This window comes from Camelus bactrianus, chromosome 10, assembly GCF_048773025.1.
Source record: "Camelus bactrianus isolate YW-2024 breed Bactrian camel chromosome 10, ASM4877302v1, whole genome shotgun sequence".
NCBI classification, from domain to species: domain Eukaryota; kingdom Metazoa; phylum Chordata; class Mammalia; order Artiodactyla; family Camelidae; genus Camelus; species Camelus bactrianus.
Genome location: NC_133548.1, coordinates 51,961,085 through 51,976,488, shown reverse-complemented (window position 1 = coordinate 51,976,488; position 15,404 = coordinate 51,961,085). Strand labels below are relative to the sequence as shown.

At 44.7% G+C, this 15,404-nt stretch overlaps 2 protein-coding genes across 2 annotated transcripts in view; both read left to right on the top strand.

Moving 5' to 3' along the window:
- Positions 1–5,543, top strand: part of NARS2 (asparaginyl-tRNA synthetase 2, mitochondrial) — a 109,288-nt gene extending 103,745 nt beyond the window's left edge. The window contains exon 16 of the transcript XR_006721210.2: positions 160–5,543. The gene's annotated coding sequence lies outside the window, so the exon portion shown is untranslated. The remainder of the gene's footprint in view (positions 1–159) is intronic.
- A 4,751-nt stretch (positions 5,544–10,294) lies between these two features.
- GAB2 (GRB2 associated binding protein 2) overlaps positions 10,295–15,404 on the top strand; it is a 149,363-nt gene continuing 144,253 nt past the window's right edge. The window contains exon 1 of the mRNA XM_074372736.1: positions 10,295–10,580. Coding sequence (XP_074228837.1) covers positions 10,506–10,580 — 75 coding nt within the window. The 5' untranslated portion in view covers positions 10,295–10,505. The remainder of the gene's footprint in view (positions 10,581–15,404) is intronic.

Sequence of the window (15,404 nt, the reverse complement as noted above, 5' to 3'; positions counted from 1 at the left end):
ATCTTTGTCAGAGTCTACTATGTATAAGAATCACCTGGGAGCTTATTAAAAATTTAGATTATCTTGGCCCCACCCTAGAAAGTCTGTTACACGCTAAAAGGTCTAGGATGAAACAGCCTACAATTTGCGTTTTTCATTTGTTTGTTTTTCCTGCCTCAGGTTTGTTTGTACAAATAGCACAGGAGGACATGAGCCCCGTGCAGACAGCAGCCCAGGGGTCACACCAGTACTTCTATCCTGACATCAGTAGATGAAGGCCTCTACTCTGGAGCCTTTGTGGAGGCCTGGGCGCCTTTTGGAGCCTGAGTCGTAGCTGCAGCTGCGACCTTGGTTGAGCCTTGGACTTGGCCTTTGGCCGGCAGAGCCTGAACCCCTTGGTGATGCGGGCACGAGCACATTTCCCAAGCTTGGGGTGAGCAGTCCATGCATGGGGTGAGCAATGCAGGCAGGTCGACTGAGCTCGTGGCTGCTGCCCTGTGGGATCTTGGGCTTGACCTCCTTGGGCTTTCCGAGAGCCTTGACAGCCTCGGCACGTGCACTCGTGGCCTTGGCGTTGTCGGCCTGCATCTTCTTCAGGCCCCTCTTGTGCTTCTTGGCAAAGCACATGTTGCTCAGGAACTTGGAGTCCACTCCCTTTAGAGATTCTTGTCGTTGTGAACGGGGTTTTTTGATGTTTCTGTGCCATTTTCAGGACTAGTTGTGCATAGTGTGGTTCTTCGACTTGGCCATGTCTGCACCAAGGCCAGCAGATCCCAACGCGCCTGGGACCAGAGGAGTCAGTTTGCGTTTTTTAAAGTCATTCTGAGTGATTCTAATATAGGCAGTTTAATTTCACACTGAGAAACCTTCAGTGAGGTTTTAATATTTTTACAGTAAAAAGTAATAATTACACAAATGTGCTCTTTGAAGGCTTTGATTGTTCTGTCTGTACCTTTGAGCTGGCTTCTCTGCCTCTCTGTCAAGGATAGGAAGGCCAGCCTGCAGAGTGATACTGCTCTGGAACCCATGTGGCAAAGACCCTGCCACACCTCTCAACCCTTATCTCTTTTCCTCCCATCCTTTCTCTTCCACCACCTTTCCCGTGCTTTTTCTCTATGTGTGTTTCTCTCCCACTCTGATTCCTCCTATGCATGAAAAAGAGCAACATCCAGGTGCTTCCCTTTCCTTTCTGCAGCCTCCCCTCCACCAGATGTGTCAACTTGATTTAAAAAAAAAAAAAGAAACAATTTACATCTAGTTTACTAACTTGTGCTAGAAGGCTCTTATATCTGGTTAATGTGTCTCAGAAAACATAGGAATGAACTGTTCTTTGATCATAGCCACAGAAATATCCTATGTGGAAACTTTTGTGTCTTTATTCTGACATTTCACTCTTGATTAACTTTTCCCAGTAGGTTAGCAGCCCTCAACAGAGTCCTGCCCTGCCCATCGAGCTGGAGTGCACCCTGCACCCTGACTCAGCACCGCTCGTCTCCACGTGCCTGTTAGTGGTCTTGGGTGGCTTTCTCGGGCTATACACCTGTCGCCTCTTAGTCACCCAGAATCAAAATATTAACAACTCTAATCACACTGTCTGAGGCCATGAGTCTTTATTTCAAGGGTGGCGACACTCCAGGATGCAGCTGGGATGTCTACATTTTCACGTGTTTACATCAGTTGCACCTCATGATACCAAGGGTTGGCCCGTGGCTTCCATTCTTCCTCCATTATGCTCCTTGGGAACCATATGCAAATACTGGTTGTCTTGTGCTGTCATTGTCTTCTTTGCTAGAACATGAGGTCCATGAGAACAGGAGAGTATCTTTGTGTCTTAAGTGCCTTGGAGAGTATCTGGAATATACTGAGTGGGTACTCATTAAATAACTCTTAAATGAATTAGGTGTCAAAAATTGGTGTTCCCAAAAAAAAGCAAATGTGTCTGTCAGACAAAAGGGAAATATTCCTTAAAAAAAATTCCCAAACTAGCTTTTCTCTCTTTATGTCTGAAATATTTCATGAATTGAATGTTTAAACTAGCCCTTTGTTTCTAAATCCAAGTCTGAAGCCGTTGTGTGAACATTGGGTGAATTGAGTTCAACTAGTAATTTGTTGTTATAATCTATTACTGAAGGTGAGTTTCTAGGGCAACTTTCTGCCATTGCTTTTGGGGGTAAAGTGACTTGGTAGACTTCTCAAGAACCTGTCTATGCTGTTCATCATTATATAACCAGTACCTAGCCAAGTAGTAGATGCTCAGTAAGTATTTGTTGAATGGATGTACTTGATTGATGGAAGAAATTCAGAAGCATATCCTAAGATGAACTTAGTTGGAGCCACTCAGATCTTCAGTTAGTGGTTTTCTCCGCCTTACTCTCTAAATCCAGACAGGTTTCTTGCCTCAAAATTGAAGGAGTTACTACTTACATCATCTAATTCAACAAAGGTTAATTGATGACTATTCTGTGCCTCTCTCTGTAGGTACCCCCAAAACAAGTAAAACCTAAGCCCTTACTGTTTGGCCCTGTACAGTTAGTTGATAATTTCTCTGTGTTCCCACAGTCCTTTGAACGTACCTCTACTATAACATTGCCCACATACTACTGTAGACATCAGCTTACCTATTTCTCTCCCCAGAAAGACCTTGAACTTCTTAAGACTCCAGTCTCACTCACCCTGGTATTCCAATGCTGAACTTTGGGTAATCGGTTCTTAGAAAAATCTTTATTGAAAATTGAGTAACAGGTACAGAAATAACCATTCCTAAGTAATATATATTTGAATATAAATGTATTTTGTACTTGAATAGAAATATATGCCTTCCTAAGTTTTCTAAATTTCAAATGATAGATATTGGGTATGTCCTGAAAGAAGTAAGGTTGGGTTCATGTCTCTGTTAAACACCTTTCAAAGTATCTGCTTAGTTATCAGATCCATCCTTCCTCTGAGAATTCCCCACCCGCTCTCCTAGCCAGTGGACCCGCAGCAGACATACTGAGGACGTGAGCTTCCCTTGCTGATAGGACTAGGGGTGGACACCTGACCCGCAAATGGACCAGTCTCATTTTCTCTTAGAAAAATTGGAGTTGAGAACACTAGGAAATCTGGACTGGTTGCTTAGACCAGGGACATGTAAACTTTGGAGCTGTAGGGCAAACATGTACCTCAAGAGACAGAAAAAGTCTGTAGAGAGAAAGCAATGAAGGAAAATGCTCGGAGATGAAAACCCGTATGTCCTGTGAGAGAGACAAACACACGCAGATTGGCTGCTAGTGCTTGCTGCATTTAATCCTTGGTTGCTACTCTTCCTAAGGACACATTATTCAACTTTTTCTTGGGTTGCATGGGATATACTTCTTTTTTTTTTTTATCAATAAATTCCATGTTGGGGCTTAAGCAAATTTAAAATGGGTATCTGCTTTTGCAACTGAAAGAGGCCGTACATGATCTGAAGTTTATAGAAAGAATTCTCATTACTTTTTAAGTCTCATTACCTTTTTGTCACACCTGCATGTTATCCCAGGATATTTGTTGATCAGGAAATTATTTAGATGAGGAATTCCTAATAAATAAGATGCAACAGGAGAAGAGAGTGTTGACTTCTTTGCTTTTCAAGTTCCTTCTTATCCTAAGTCACAAAAACAGAAAACAAATGAATGGAGACTTATTTACAGAGAAGATTGGACACACATCAGACCTTTTTTGAACTACAGAATTGGATTAAAGAGGTTTTGAAGAACCCAGTGCATTTGGCAGCTTCCCAAGACATCTATTTTAGAAGATTCTGCTTTCCAGAACTTTTGTCACAGGCCTTAGCTGTGTTTCAAAGCTAGCCAAAACTGAAAACTGGGAGAGACCGAATGAGAAAGTGTGTGTGCCTAGAGCAGCCCAGACCCTGCTGTTGGGCTCGCCAGCAACTGTAATGGCCAGATCTCTCAAAGTAAGATAAAAGATTCTGCTCTTCAGAAATTGTTCCAAATATTAAGTTATAATGACTGCTGCCAACGTGTTTCTAACCACTCTAGGAAAAGAAAACAACAACAACAAATAAGTTTCCAGCTTTTTTCTCAGTGGACACTCTGGACCTTGGAGAAGTTTGCATGTAATTTAACTGCAGCTACTTTCTTTTTTTAGCTAATTGTGTTAAATGTGCTTCATAACTTCTAATCCTAGCAGGGCTGTCATTTAGAAGAGGGGTGGGGGAAAACTGTTTTAATTCTGGCTTTTGTTTCAGCCACTAAATGTAATGCCACATGATTGTTGACCCAACAGTAATCCAGTTTAAAAACAGCCTTCAGAGTTACCGCATCATCAAAATTAACCCTGATTACATCAAATTATGTTGAAACAGACCACAGCTGTTGGCCCTGTTGAAGCAACTGCTTGAGAGCTCATCCAGAAGATACATCTGGGTGTCAGGAAGATACATTTTGGGTTTTATTTTTGTTTCTCAACACAAATGGAGGAGAAAACACACTGTTCTGCCCAGAGTGCTTGGTAGGAGCTGAAAACCTTCTGATTATCCAGAATCAAAAATCTGAATTCCAGAAGAGAAAAAAAAAAACAAAAAAAACCCTGAGGCCTTCTGTTTCGGTTTTCTATAGGCAGGATGTAAGCAGGAGATCCAACTCTGTTGAGTATTGCCCTTGTCAGCAGAAAGAAGTGGAGCTGACTACAGAGAAGGATGGTGGGATTTTCTGAGGAGGGCTGTGTGCAGTGGTGTGCTGGGCTGGCTCATACCAGCCCTTGACAACAGTTCAACTTGTGGAAAATTTTGCAAGCTGATTGCCTAAAAAAAAAAAACAAACGTTAAAATTAAATTATTTAAAAGTGGAAAATAACAGGTATTGGAGAAGATGTAGACAGATTGAATCTTCATACTTTGCTGGTGGGAATATAAAATGGTGTAACCACTGTGGGAAACAGTTAAGAGTTTTGTAAAAAGTTACCGAGTCACAGTATGATCCAGCAGTTCAACTCCTAGGTATATATCCAAGAGTACAAAAACAGGTTCACACAAAAACTTTAATGTGAATGTTCACAGCAATATTATTCATAAGAGTCAAAAAGTGGAAATAACTAAATTGCCCATCAACTGCTAAATGGATAAATAAAATATGGTACGTGGATATAATGGAACATTACTCAGCCATAAAAAGGAGTGAAGAAGAACTGACAGATACATGCCACAACATGGATGAACCCTGAAAACATTATACAAAGTGAAACGTCAGACACAAAAGGCCTCAGAGTATATGATTCTGAATATATGCGATATCCAGAACTGGCAAATCCATAGAGACAGAAAGTAACGTATTGGTTGCCAGGATGTATGGGGTTGGGGAAATGAGTGACTGCTGTTGGATATGGAGTTTCTTTTTGGGGCAGTGAAAATGTTTTGAAATTAGATAGCAATGATAGTTGCACAACTCTATGAATATTCTAAAAGCCACTGAATTGTACACTCTAAAAGGGTGACTGTTTTAGATACCTTAATTAAAAACTTGAGTTACATAAACTTTAAATATATTAAAAAACAAAGAATAAATAACTCATCAGTTACTAAATATTCTAGTACATTTTACTCTTATCTCTGCTCTTGGCATTATGTCTATTGTATCTTTATGATGGAAATACTAAAGGTGCATTCTTATGCATTTCTTAACTCTGTGTTCAAAGGCATGAAGTTGATAACTTGAATTGGTCGATGGGGAGGCTTAGTGAGGGTTTTAGTATTTGCCCCACAAAAATTGTCACATACTACAAGTCAAGGTTACTACCACCACCACCAGCAAGCCAGGTTTTAAATTTAACAGCACATCACTGGCTGTATGGGTCAGACAGTTATCTTGAGTAACTGGTAGAATTAGAGAGTTAGATAAGATAATCTTCTGTGGCCTTTGGATCCCCAGCAAAACAAAAGACTAGCGAATCTGCACTGTCACTATGCATGCATCTCATGCAAAAGACATAGTATTTCTTGGTCAGCTGTTGTATGAAACCTATTTTGAGTCAGGGAACGTGATTCCTGTAGCCTTCCTAGTGTTGTGTGTTGGTACAAGGGGTCAAGTGATAAGAGTCCTGGAGGATTGTCAAAAAGAAGCCAGGTATCTGATAAACCATAAATGATTTTAATTCTTAGTCCCAGAAAGGAGGGCATCTGGTGAATCTCAGGGTTTGCAAACCAAGGATTAACAAGTGAAACTTCATAGAATTACCTCCAGCTGCTTAGTCCTTCCCATCAGACCAGCCCTGATGGGTTTAAACACTTCAGCTGTCTAAAGGTACCTTCACAGGGTGGGGAGGGTATAGCTCAAGTGGTAGAGCGCATGCTTGGCATGCTTGAGGTCCTAGGTTCAATCCCCACTCCCTCCTCTAAAAATAAATAAATACTAAATAAACCTAATCACCTCCCACCAATAAATAATTAAAGGTACCTTCAGATACTAATCTCTGGTGTGGATGATCAAAGAGTTCTGGATGCTCCAGGGGTTCACAGCTCCCACTTGTCATCCTTTAAGATTTGGTCCCTTAATTTTCACAGCAAAAATTTACTGAGCATCTATTTTGAGCCTGGCACCATGAGGGGAGACTCTGGGGATACAGAAATGAGGGCAACAAAGTCCTGCCCTCAAGGAACTCACAGTTCCTTGACAAGGAAACAAATATTTGCAGTACGATATGTTAACCCGATTTATATAGGTGCAGTGTGAATCTAAGGAAAGAACAACTGTGCTGGGGATTGAGGATGGTGAATTTTAGGGAAAGTCTTGACCCATGTTCAAGACTTAATTCAAGGTAAGAGTTCTCTCTGAAGGAAGTAAGAGGTCATCTTGCAAAGTAAAGTTTGGAGTACTAGGGCACTTGCCCAGGGATCTTGACAGTCTTTGTTCTTGGCAGTGTATGATCACTGATGTTGCAGCATGATCTGTGAATACCATGATGTCACCACCTCCGCCACTGTCAGCAGGTATGTCCCAAGAGCCTAACTGCCCCAAAGCCTTTAGCACAGGTTCTCTTTCTGAGAAACTGGGAAGCAACTTGCTGAAACTTTTCTCTTTAAGAAAGTTTATTTGCAAAATGTCTCTTACTGGGTTTAATGTCAAGCAATTCTCAGACTTAGAAGCCACAGACAGGGAGGAAACCCAATTAGGTCTTCAACCACACCCCAGCCCACTTCCAGATCTTAGTCCCAACCAGATGCCAAAAGTTGATTTGAGTAAGTTGGAGTAATTTGATGAAACCAAGTGGGCTCAAAGCAACCAGGGGTTAAAGAGGTACACAGCTGAACATGCCTGAGAGAAGTGTCCTGAAAGTCACCAGCTGAGGTGGCCCAGCTGGTCATACTGACTTTGGCAAGCAGCACTCAGCTCTGAAATTAACCTGTCAACTAAATTGAAAGGGAGAAAAGGCAGAAGGGCTAGGACACAAACATCCATCCCCACCTCCAGTCTGATCACTGACGTCAGGCGTGGCGTGGGCGGTATTAATCACCCAGCCTGGTGTGCCGTTGAGGACAGCTCTCCTTCCAGCCCTTCCAACTCGCTTCTGGGAGCGTTCCACCAGCCATGCACCTGCCGCCGGCCACAAACCCTCAGCTCCCAGACAGGCACGGATGCAGGCTGTCGCTGACGACACTCAAAGCCACAGCGCACCCTTTAGAACGCAGGCTTTGTGGGGGGAGGGGCGGGAGCAAAATGTGCCTATGCTTTCTCTAATCTCTGCAATGCACCCCCAGAGAAACCCTCATAAGATGGATCATTTCCTGGGGACTTAACGAGAATATAGAATTAATGGCCCAAAGCGCTTTTTGTAGCCGGTCATTAATTCCCCCAGGAAATACCGGTGGTCTTTAATCAAAATTGCCTTTAATTATAGACTAGTGATACTTGTCCTCACAGGGTTTGTGGGGGCTGTCGTCCCAACTAGTTCCGATAGATGGCGCCTATCTTCATGTAAATAAATCGATTTGTTTTCCATCTCTTCACAGTGAACCCCAGTGAGCATTAAAAAAAAGAGAGAGAAGGGAGTGGAGAGGACTTAGTAAAGACCCAGTAAGGTATGTTTCGTCTGAAGGCCGTTTCCAGGCCTGGAACATACCTCAGGCTCAGAAGACTGAGCCGCACCGGGGTGCCCCAAGGGACCTCAGGAACAGTCCCTCCGAAGTACAGCCTGAGCTGGGTGCTGGCAGGTTAGTAATGAAATAGGTCGGGGCGGGGAGAGCACCAAGATGACCCCCTTCCTCTAACCTTTGGGAAAGGAGGGGTATGTTCAGAGAACATTTCTGAAGCTGATCCTCTTGTGTTGTATTTCAAGGCCCCTCCTGTCATTGGCCTCAAAACATCAAACTTCTGTTTTCACATGTAATTATAAATAACAACATGGAAGGCGGTGTCTTTTGCTAAACAGTAAGATCCTAAAGAGTTTCTTGCAGACTGCAGCCCAACCCCCAACCTTGCTGAACACTCTCCCAGTCAGTCTTAGATCATGTAACTATTGAGAGATACATAATAGAAGACTACTCTTCTAGGGAGCTAGGGCCTGTGTATGGCTGACTTGCATCACAAACCATGCAGATTTCTCAGACTCTGCAGTCCCTGGGACTTGGCACCATGACTCAGACGTGAATGAAGTCAGAGGATGCTTTATTTTGGTTGGGAGTCTGCCTCCTGATTGATTTGGCAGGCTTTATTTTGATATTTGTCTCACAGGGTTTTAAGGTACTTAAAGCCAGAGGTTAAAACGGCCATAATTCTGGTGGTGGCCCTTTTATGTGGCTTAAGGATCCCTAAATTGGAAGACTCAGTGGCTCTGGTTTCAGCTATATTCTGGTTCTGATTTTACAGCACATTGGATAGTGAAGAAAGTCAGGGAAATACTGGGTCCAAGGTTGCTGATCTCAACCCCTCAGGGTGCTTAAAGAGCTAAGCATATAGCAAAGGATTAGCTTTTACAAACTGACTGAAGTGGCTGAGCTTTCCCCAAGCCAGCCAAGATCTGTAAAATCAGAAGGATGTCCAACTGTGTGAAACAACTAGCTTTGCGGCACAGAGACGGGGAAATAAACAAAATAGTCTTAGTCTAAAGTTGTATGGGGAGTGCAAGATGCTGCTGGTTCTCCTCATCTGATGGGAGCGGTTCCCTATTGATATAATGGGTTACTATCCACTTTTAAAAGAAGTTGTGGGGAGGACCTACCTTTTCATGCTGCTTATAAAGGTACGTTGTGAGTTGAAAAGAGCCCTTACCAAAGTCTTCTGGTTTTGCTTTTTTTTTTTTTTTTCCTTCTTATTTGCCTCTACCCTACCCCTGAGGTGCTGGATTTGTCAGGTGTGTGCTTCCACATTGCTTTGTCTCAGTTAAACCTCACCACAACGCAGTGAGAGAGGTATCTATATCATAGGAGCCCCAGATAGTTCTCAAAACTTGTGTCAGTGAGTTGGAGCTCTGGGGAACTTTGACCCCAATTTCTTATTCTACACCACCTTGCCTTCCAGTTCACTATGAAATAGTCCATTAGCTCATTTTTGCTTCCTTGATAGTGCAAATCGTAAGAATTTTCTTCTAAATTGTTTTTCCCAGAGGCAGTGTGAGAGCCAGCTGGACTTTATATCTTGGTAATGAGAGGACCCTGAATTGATATGCAGCAATTCTCTCACTTTAAATGGAAGATTGAGCAGGACCAACCCCCACTCCAACCCCACCCCCAGAATTAGAAACTTGATTGCATTGCACACGTTTCGGGGCCTTGGGCTATCTGTAAAATGGGAATAATACTGCCCGCCCAATTTGTAGATTTGTGAAGAGAGTCGTATAAGCAAGGACTGTAAACGCTCAGCACGCAGTAGTCCGTTTTCTCTCCTCTCGCCAAGGGGGTGAGAGAGTTAATGAAACTCTTACTGGGAAGCGGATCACTAATTTCAGCCAGAACCAGACCTGCTGAAACCTGAAACTCGGGGAAATGGATAGGAAACGAGAACAGCCATCGGGTCCCTTCCTGACGACCCTCTGTGAAAAATCGATTTTGGGATCAAGGGCGCGTAGTGCCTTCCCACCACCCCACCCCCACTCCCACCAGGGGCGCGGTCGTCCCCCCCCCCCGACCCACGCTTGCTGCTGGAGGCTTTGGGAAAAAAGCAAGACCCGGGGGCACGGCCGGCCGCGAGAGTCCTCGTGAACCTCGGGCCTCTCGGGTCCAAAGGCGCGAGGCGGTGTTTGCGTCTTTGAAGGCGGCCCGCCCGGGGGCGCGGCGGGCTGTGGGCGTGGCGAGCGCGCGCCGCCCTTCCTGCCTAGGCGCCCTCACCGCGCCTGGGGTGGGAGAGCGCGCGGCCACGGGCACGCGCGGGGAGAGCGGGCGCGCGCGAGGCAGCCGGGCCCGCGCCGCGCCGCCTCGTCCTCGTCCCGCGGCGGCCGGCCGTCCCGGCCCCTCCCCTCCCCCTCGAGCTGCGTACGGCTGGCCGGCTGACCCAGCGGCCCCCGCCCGCGCCCTTGTCCGCCGACCCCGCGGCGGACTCCAAGCGGCCGGCAGCATGAGCGGCGGCGGCGACGTGGTGTGCACCGGCTGGCTCAGGAAATCGCCCCCGGAGAAGAAGTTGAGGCGCTATGTGAGTGCGGGCGGCGAGCGGGTGCGGCCGCCAGGGGTGCGGGCGGGGGGCGCCCCGCGGCCTGCGGAGGAGCTGGGGGCTCCGGGAGGAACGCGCCGACGGGGAGGGCGGGCCCGGAGGCCTCCGGGGGGCGAGGCGCGGCCGGCGCACCCCACGGCTTGGGGCTGTGTGGGGCACCTGCACACCTGTCACAGGTGCGCCGCCGAGGGGCGGGGCGGGCGGGCAGGTAGAGGCTGCGGCTGCTTCTCCGTGGGGCGGTCGCGGCGGCGGCGCCTCCCTAGCCAGCCTCCCTGTGAACTAAATCCAGTATTGAAGTTTGTATTGTTTTTGGAGACCGAAAAGAGTTGATTCCTGGGGCTGGGGGGCCGTAGTAACCCCGAGCGGCTTCAGCCCGTGGGGTTGGGCGAGTGGGAGGGAAAGGGGGGCGTAGGCTTGTGGGGTTGTGCAGGCCAGCCCCCCACAGAGGGCGAGGCGCCTCATACCCTTTACCCCTTCCCTTTCGCTGCCCGCCTTTCCCGGTGGCCGCCCGCTTCCTTCCAGTCCACAGCCTCTGCATCATGGGCAGCGTCAGCGGCATGTGCAGCCCTTGTATTAAGTGACTCACTTGTTTGTCCCCCTTCTTTCCCTTTATTCTGTATGTCTCTCACATGCATCCCCCTCACCCCACCCCACGATGGTGACACTGCAGTTTGGTCTGCTATAACTGGCCCGGTTTTGTGTTGTGTAGTCCTTGGTGTCTGGGGTCGGGAGAGATCAAGGTTCTCAGTTGCCAGGTGGTGCTAACCGACAGTGTTTACCGAAATTGCTGTGACAGCCTCCCCCTTCTAAGTGAGAAGCTAGCAACAGCATGGGGAAGGTGGTACAGCCTGGTCTGAACGGTGAGGAGGTCTGGCTTTCTTTTCTGTCCACCAGAAGATGCCTTGCTTGGTGGGGTCAAAGTACAAGACGATAGCAATTACTGAGATTTGGCTGAAATCAGCTCTGGGCTAGTCACATAAATTTGCAAATGGAAGTAATGTCGCTAAAACATGTCTGGGTCTCCCATCCTTTCCTCTTCCCTTCCTGTGAAATGCCCTTGTTAAACTGACTCGTGGTGCTGGAGTCTTTGGGATCATTCCCACAGCATGGAAGTGAGCTGTTGCCTTCCAGCTGCAGTGCATCAAGGGAGCTCTGAATAGACCCTGCCCTCTGTCAGCTGCACTAGTGGCTGTCCATGGGGGGAGAGGCAAAAGCTTACCAGAGTTTCCTGTCTTGGCTCCCCAGATCAGAACCAAGGGACTTCTGGCCTCTGGATTGAGGAAGTGACATTCTGTTTTTCAAAGGAAGTGTTGTTGTTGCAGAGTGTAACTGTATGTAAATGAAAGTAGGCTCTTATTTAGATCATTTGCTGGGGGTGAGGGGAAACATAAGGATTTAGCACATGACTTTTGTTAGTGGACGTAGATTTTAAATATAGTAGAGATAAGACAATGAAGTGTTCATTTCAGTTTTAAAGCTCATTTTTTCAGGGATCTCCATGTAGCCGATGAATTAGAATTACTGAGGAAAAAAGTTTTCGCCTCTTGTGGGTTGTGTCTGTTCATTAGGGAAGGTGAATTTTTGTGTTAGGTTAAGGAAGATTAATTTGCTGTTCATGTTTTTACAAATATAAAGCAAAAAAACAAAAGCCTCTGACAACAAAGAGCTTCTGAAAACTATCAATAAAAGTGTAATACTATACCAGCTAGTGGAATAAAGTATCCAGTAAAAATGTGACTGTTAATTGTCAAATTAGAACACTACTCTAAGCAACCTTGAAACTATTTTTGAAACATTTGCAAACAGTTTGACACTGTAGCTACATTTTACTGATGACTACTTCAACTGTATCATTCAGACTCTCTTTATGATCCATTTCATGGATATTTTTGTTCCCAACCAAGTTTAGAGGCTTTGGGGTCAAGCACCTTTTCCCCCCATTTGAAGTGCTTGACACCCTACAGTTATAAGATGACCTCAGCTGTTTCCCATCTCCCTCCATCAGCTCCAGCCCATAAGACCAAACTAGTAACAGCTTTTCTTAGTCCAGGGTGTGATGTGTTCCGTTGGTATGACTGGAAGTCTCCCCCACTGTGGAAGTTCAGTTCCCTAAATTGAAACTGAGCTGATTTGTGTAACCCTAAACTCTTGGGGAACAGTCTTACTTTGCATTGTCTTTTCTTTGGGGGTTTTGAGAATTCCTGTTTTAAGTTAGAACTCTGTTCATTAGCCCAAGTTTGTTAGAACCAAATTAAGAAACAAGTATTTCCTAGCTCCATTGCTAAACACACACCCCCAAATTGCTGCTTCTTCTGGTATCTATAATAGCCATGTGGTATTATAGATCAATAAATCTTCATTATAAGAATGTATCAAACATCTGAAATAAGGGGGAAAGGAGTTTATGAAATAAATTACAAGTAGTTAATATTAATTTTTTTAACCTTATTTAATGTGGGGAGGAGGTAGGTGTAGGGGTAGAAAAACAACTTGAAAGAAGCGATGGCAAATGTAACTAGGGATTATCTTTGGGGATTTTTTTCATCAATGGCTTTTCTAATTTATTAATTGTAAGAAAGTGTAAAAGGTCTGTTCAGTATTTACCGTGTACCTTGGAGGAATTACAAAAAATGACCTCTGGAAAATGGTATTACCTCTGGGGCATCATGGTATGATTGCAGTGGTTGGCTGGCAGAAGGAACAGCCCTCCCATCATACCACAATATGCATGTATATGAGTGTGTTCATGCACATGCATATGTGAGAACACGCACCTATACATGTATATAAAGCTGAAGCCAGGTTTTCTTGAGGAAGAACATATTTTGTGACATACAGTGCCCTGTAATTTTCTATTAATTTCAGTGGGTTAAAAGATTTAAGGGGAAAGAGTGGCAGCAGCAACGCCCCCTAGTGGCTAATTTGAAGAAAGTTGTGTATCAATTCTAAAGAACAACCGAATTAAGGAAGCTGTTTGTTTTTCTTTTATTTTTAGAATAAGCTTATTTATTAAATACCTGTGTCCCAAGCACTGGATTAGATACTGGGAATAAAAGTTAAGCCATCCCTTCAATCTTAGTGTATGACCTTACCTTCCCCTTCACAAAGAAAATTAAATCTATTAGGTCACATGCTGTGACCAGATTTCCAAATTTACCTGTATCTGCATGGTTCCTTTCTTTTTTCTGTCTTCTTAGAGTAGATGAGGTGCCCTTTCTAACTGGGCTGACACTGCTCCGTGGACTGTGGAACATATTTTCTCCTGCCCATTCAGATCATTCTTACTCTTTCTGTCGTGAATCTTCAGGTTCTTCCCTGTACCTGTTTGTTTTCATTAACATTTAAACATGCTTCCTTTTTAATAAAATTCTCCCTCAGTATCACACCCTTTCCTTCTCACTGTGCTTTCTCCTTTTCTTTAGGGCTAAACTTGTTAATAGTTGCTTGTACTCTTCTCCATTTCTCCTGCTTGCTTCTCAGTGGGCTCCAATCTGAAACCTACTTTGTCATTTCACCAAAGTTATTCCCAGTGTCGACTGAAGGAAAAGAAAAAGAAAAGAAAAAAAGCCTACAACCTAAAAGTTGAGAATTGTGTTTTATTCAGCAGACTTTCTGAGGGCTTAAGCCTGAAAGATAGCCTCTGAGATGGCACTGAGGGTCTGCTCTGGAGATGTAAGGGAGGAGCCAGGATATATAGGAGTTTTTGCAACAAAAACCAGGTAGTCAGAATGTCAAAAGATTACTGTTAATGAAAGAAAGCCAGACATCTCAAGTTAATGAATTTAACCTGACTTTTCTATGTATGGGAGGATACAAGAGCTGAGCTCATTGGAATCTTTCCTTTGATTTGCACCTTAAGTATCTTTGGCCAGTATCCTGTTTTTCTCCATTCTGAATACCCTCAGGGTACATAGTCAGGGAGGGGCGAGGGGGGAGGGCAGTGTGGAGGGACAGCAGCAGTGGCTGATGGCTTGATGGCCACAGCATCCTTTGTTTACTGATAGGGCAGGTGACATTCTTCCTCTGCCTCAGAAAGGCACCAGTGACACCCAGGTCACTAAATTCAGAGGTGTATTTTTCACTCCTTATTTTATTTCTTCACTGCCTGATTACAGTGGACCACTTGCTCTTTCTTGAAGCACATTCCTCTAGTCTTGAGTGATACCATTTCACTGGTTTTTCTCCCTTTTTGGCCCCTTTGCTAGGCTGACCTTCTATCCAGTCCTTAAAGATTGAGGATCCTTTATAGATACAGTGGCTGTGGTCTCTTTTCTCCACCTTGGAGATCCCATTCATTCTCCTGACTTCAGTTATCATTTGCATGCTGGTCATCATCAAGTTAAATTTCCATCCCAGAGGTGTGTTCTGGACGCCAGACTTGCAAATATAGTTGTTAATTGGGCATTCCTTCTTTAATGTTTCCCAGGCAACATAAGGTCACCACACCCAAAATTAAACTCTTATTTATTCCTTTCTTTTCCATCCCACATCTGTGCAATAAATGGTGCCACTGAACACCCACTTTCTCAAGTGAGAAACTTGGAAGTCATCCTTGACTCCCCGCCATGTACTATCCCACATCTGATCTTTCACCAAAATGTATTAGTGCTATCATCTAAGTATATTTTTTATATACTTCTCCATCCCCACTGCCATGACTCTTACCATTTTAATAGCTGTCTCTTGAGCACTTATCCTGTGCCAGGCACTATGCTTAGACCATTGATCTCTTAATTTAATCCTTTTAGCCCTTAGAGAAGGGAAGTGGCTTGCCCAGCGTTACCTAGTTCTGTCCCAAAGCCTAAG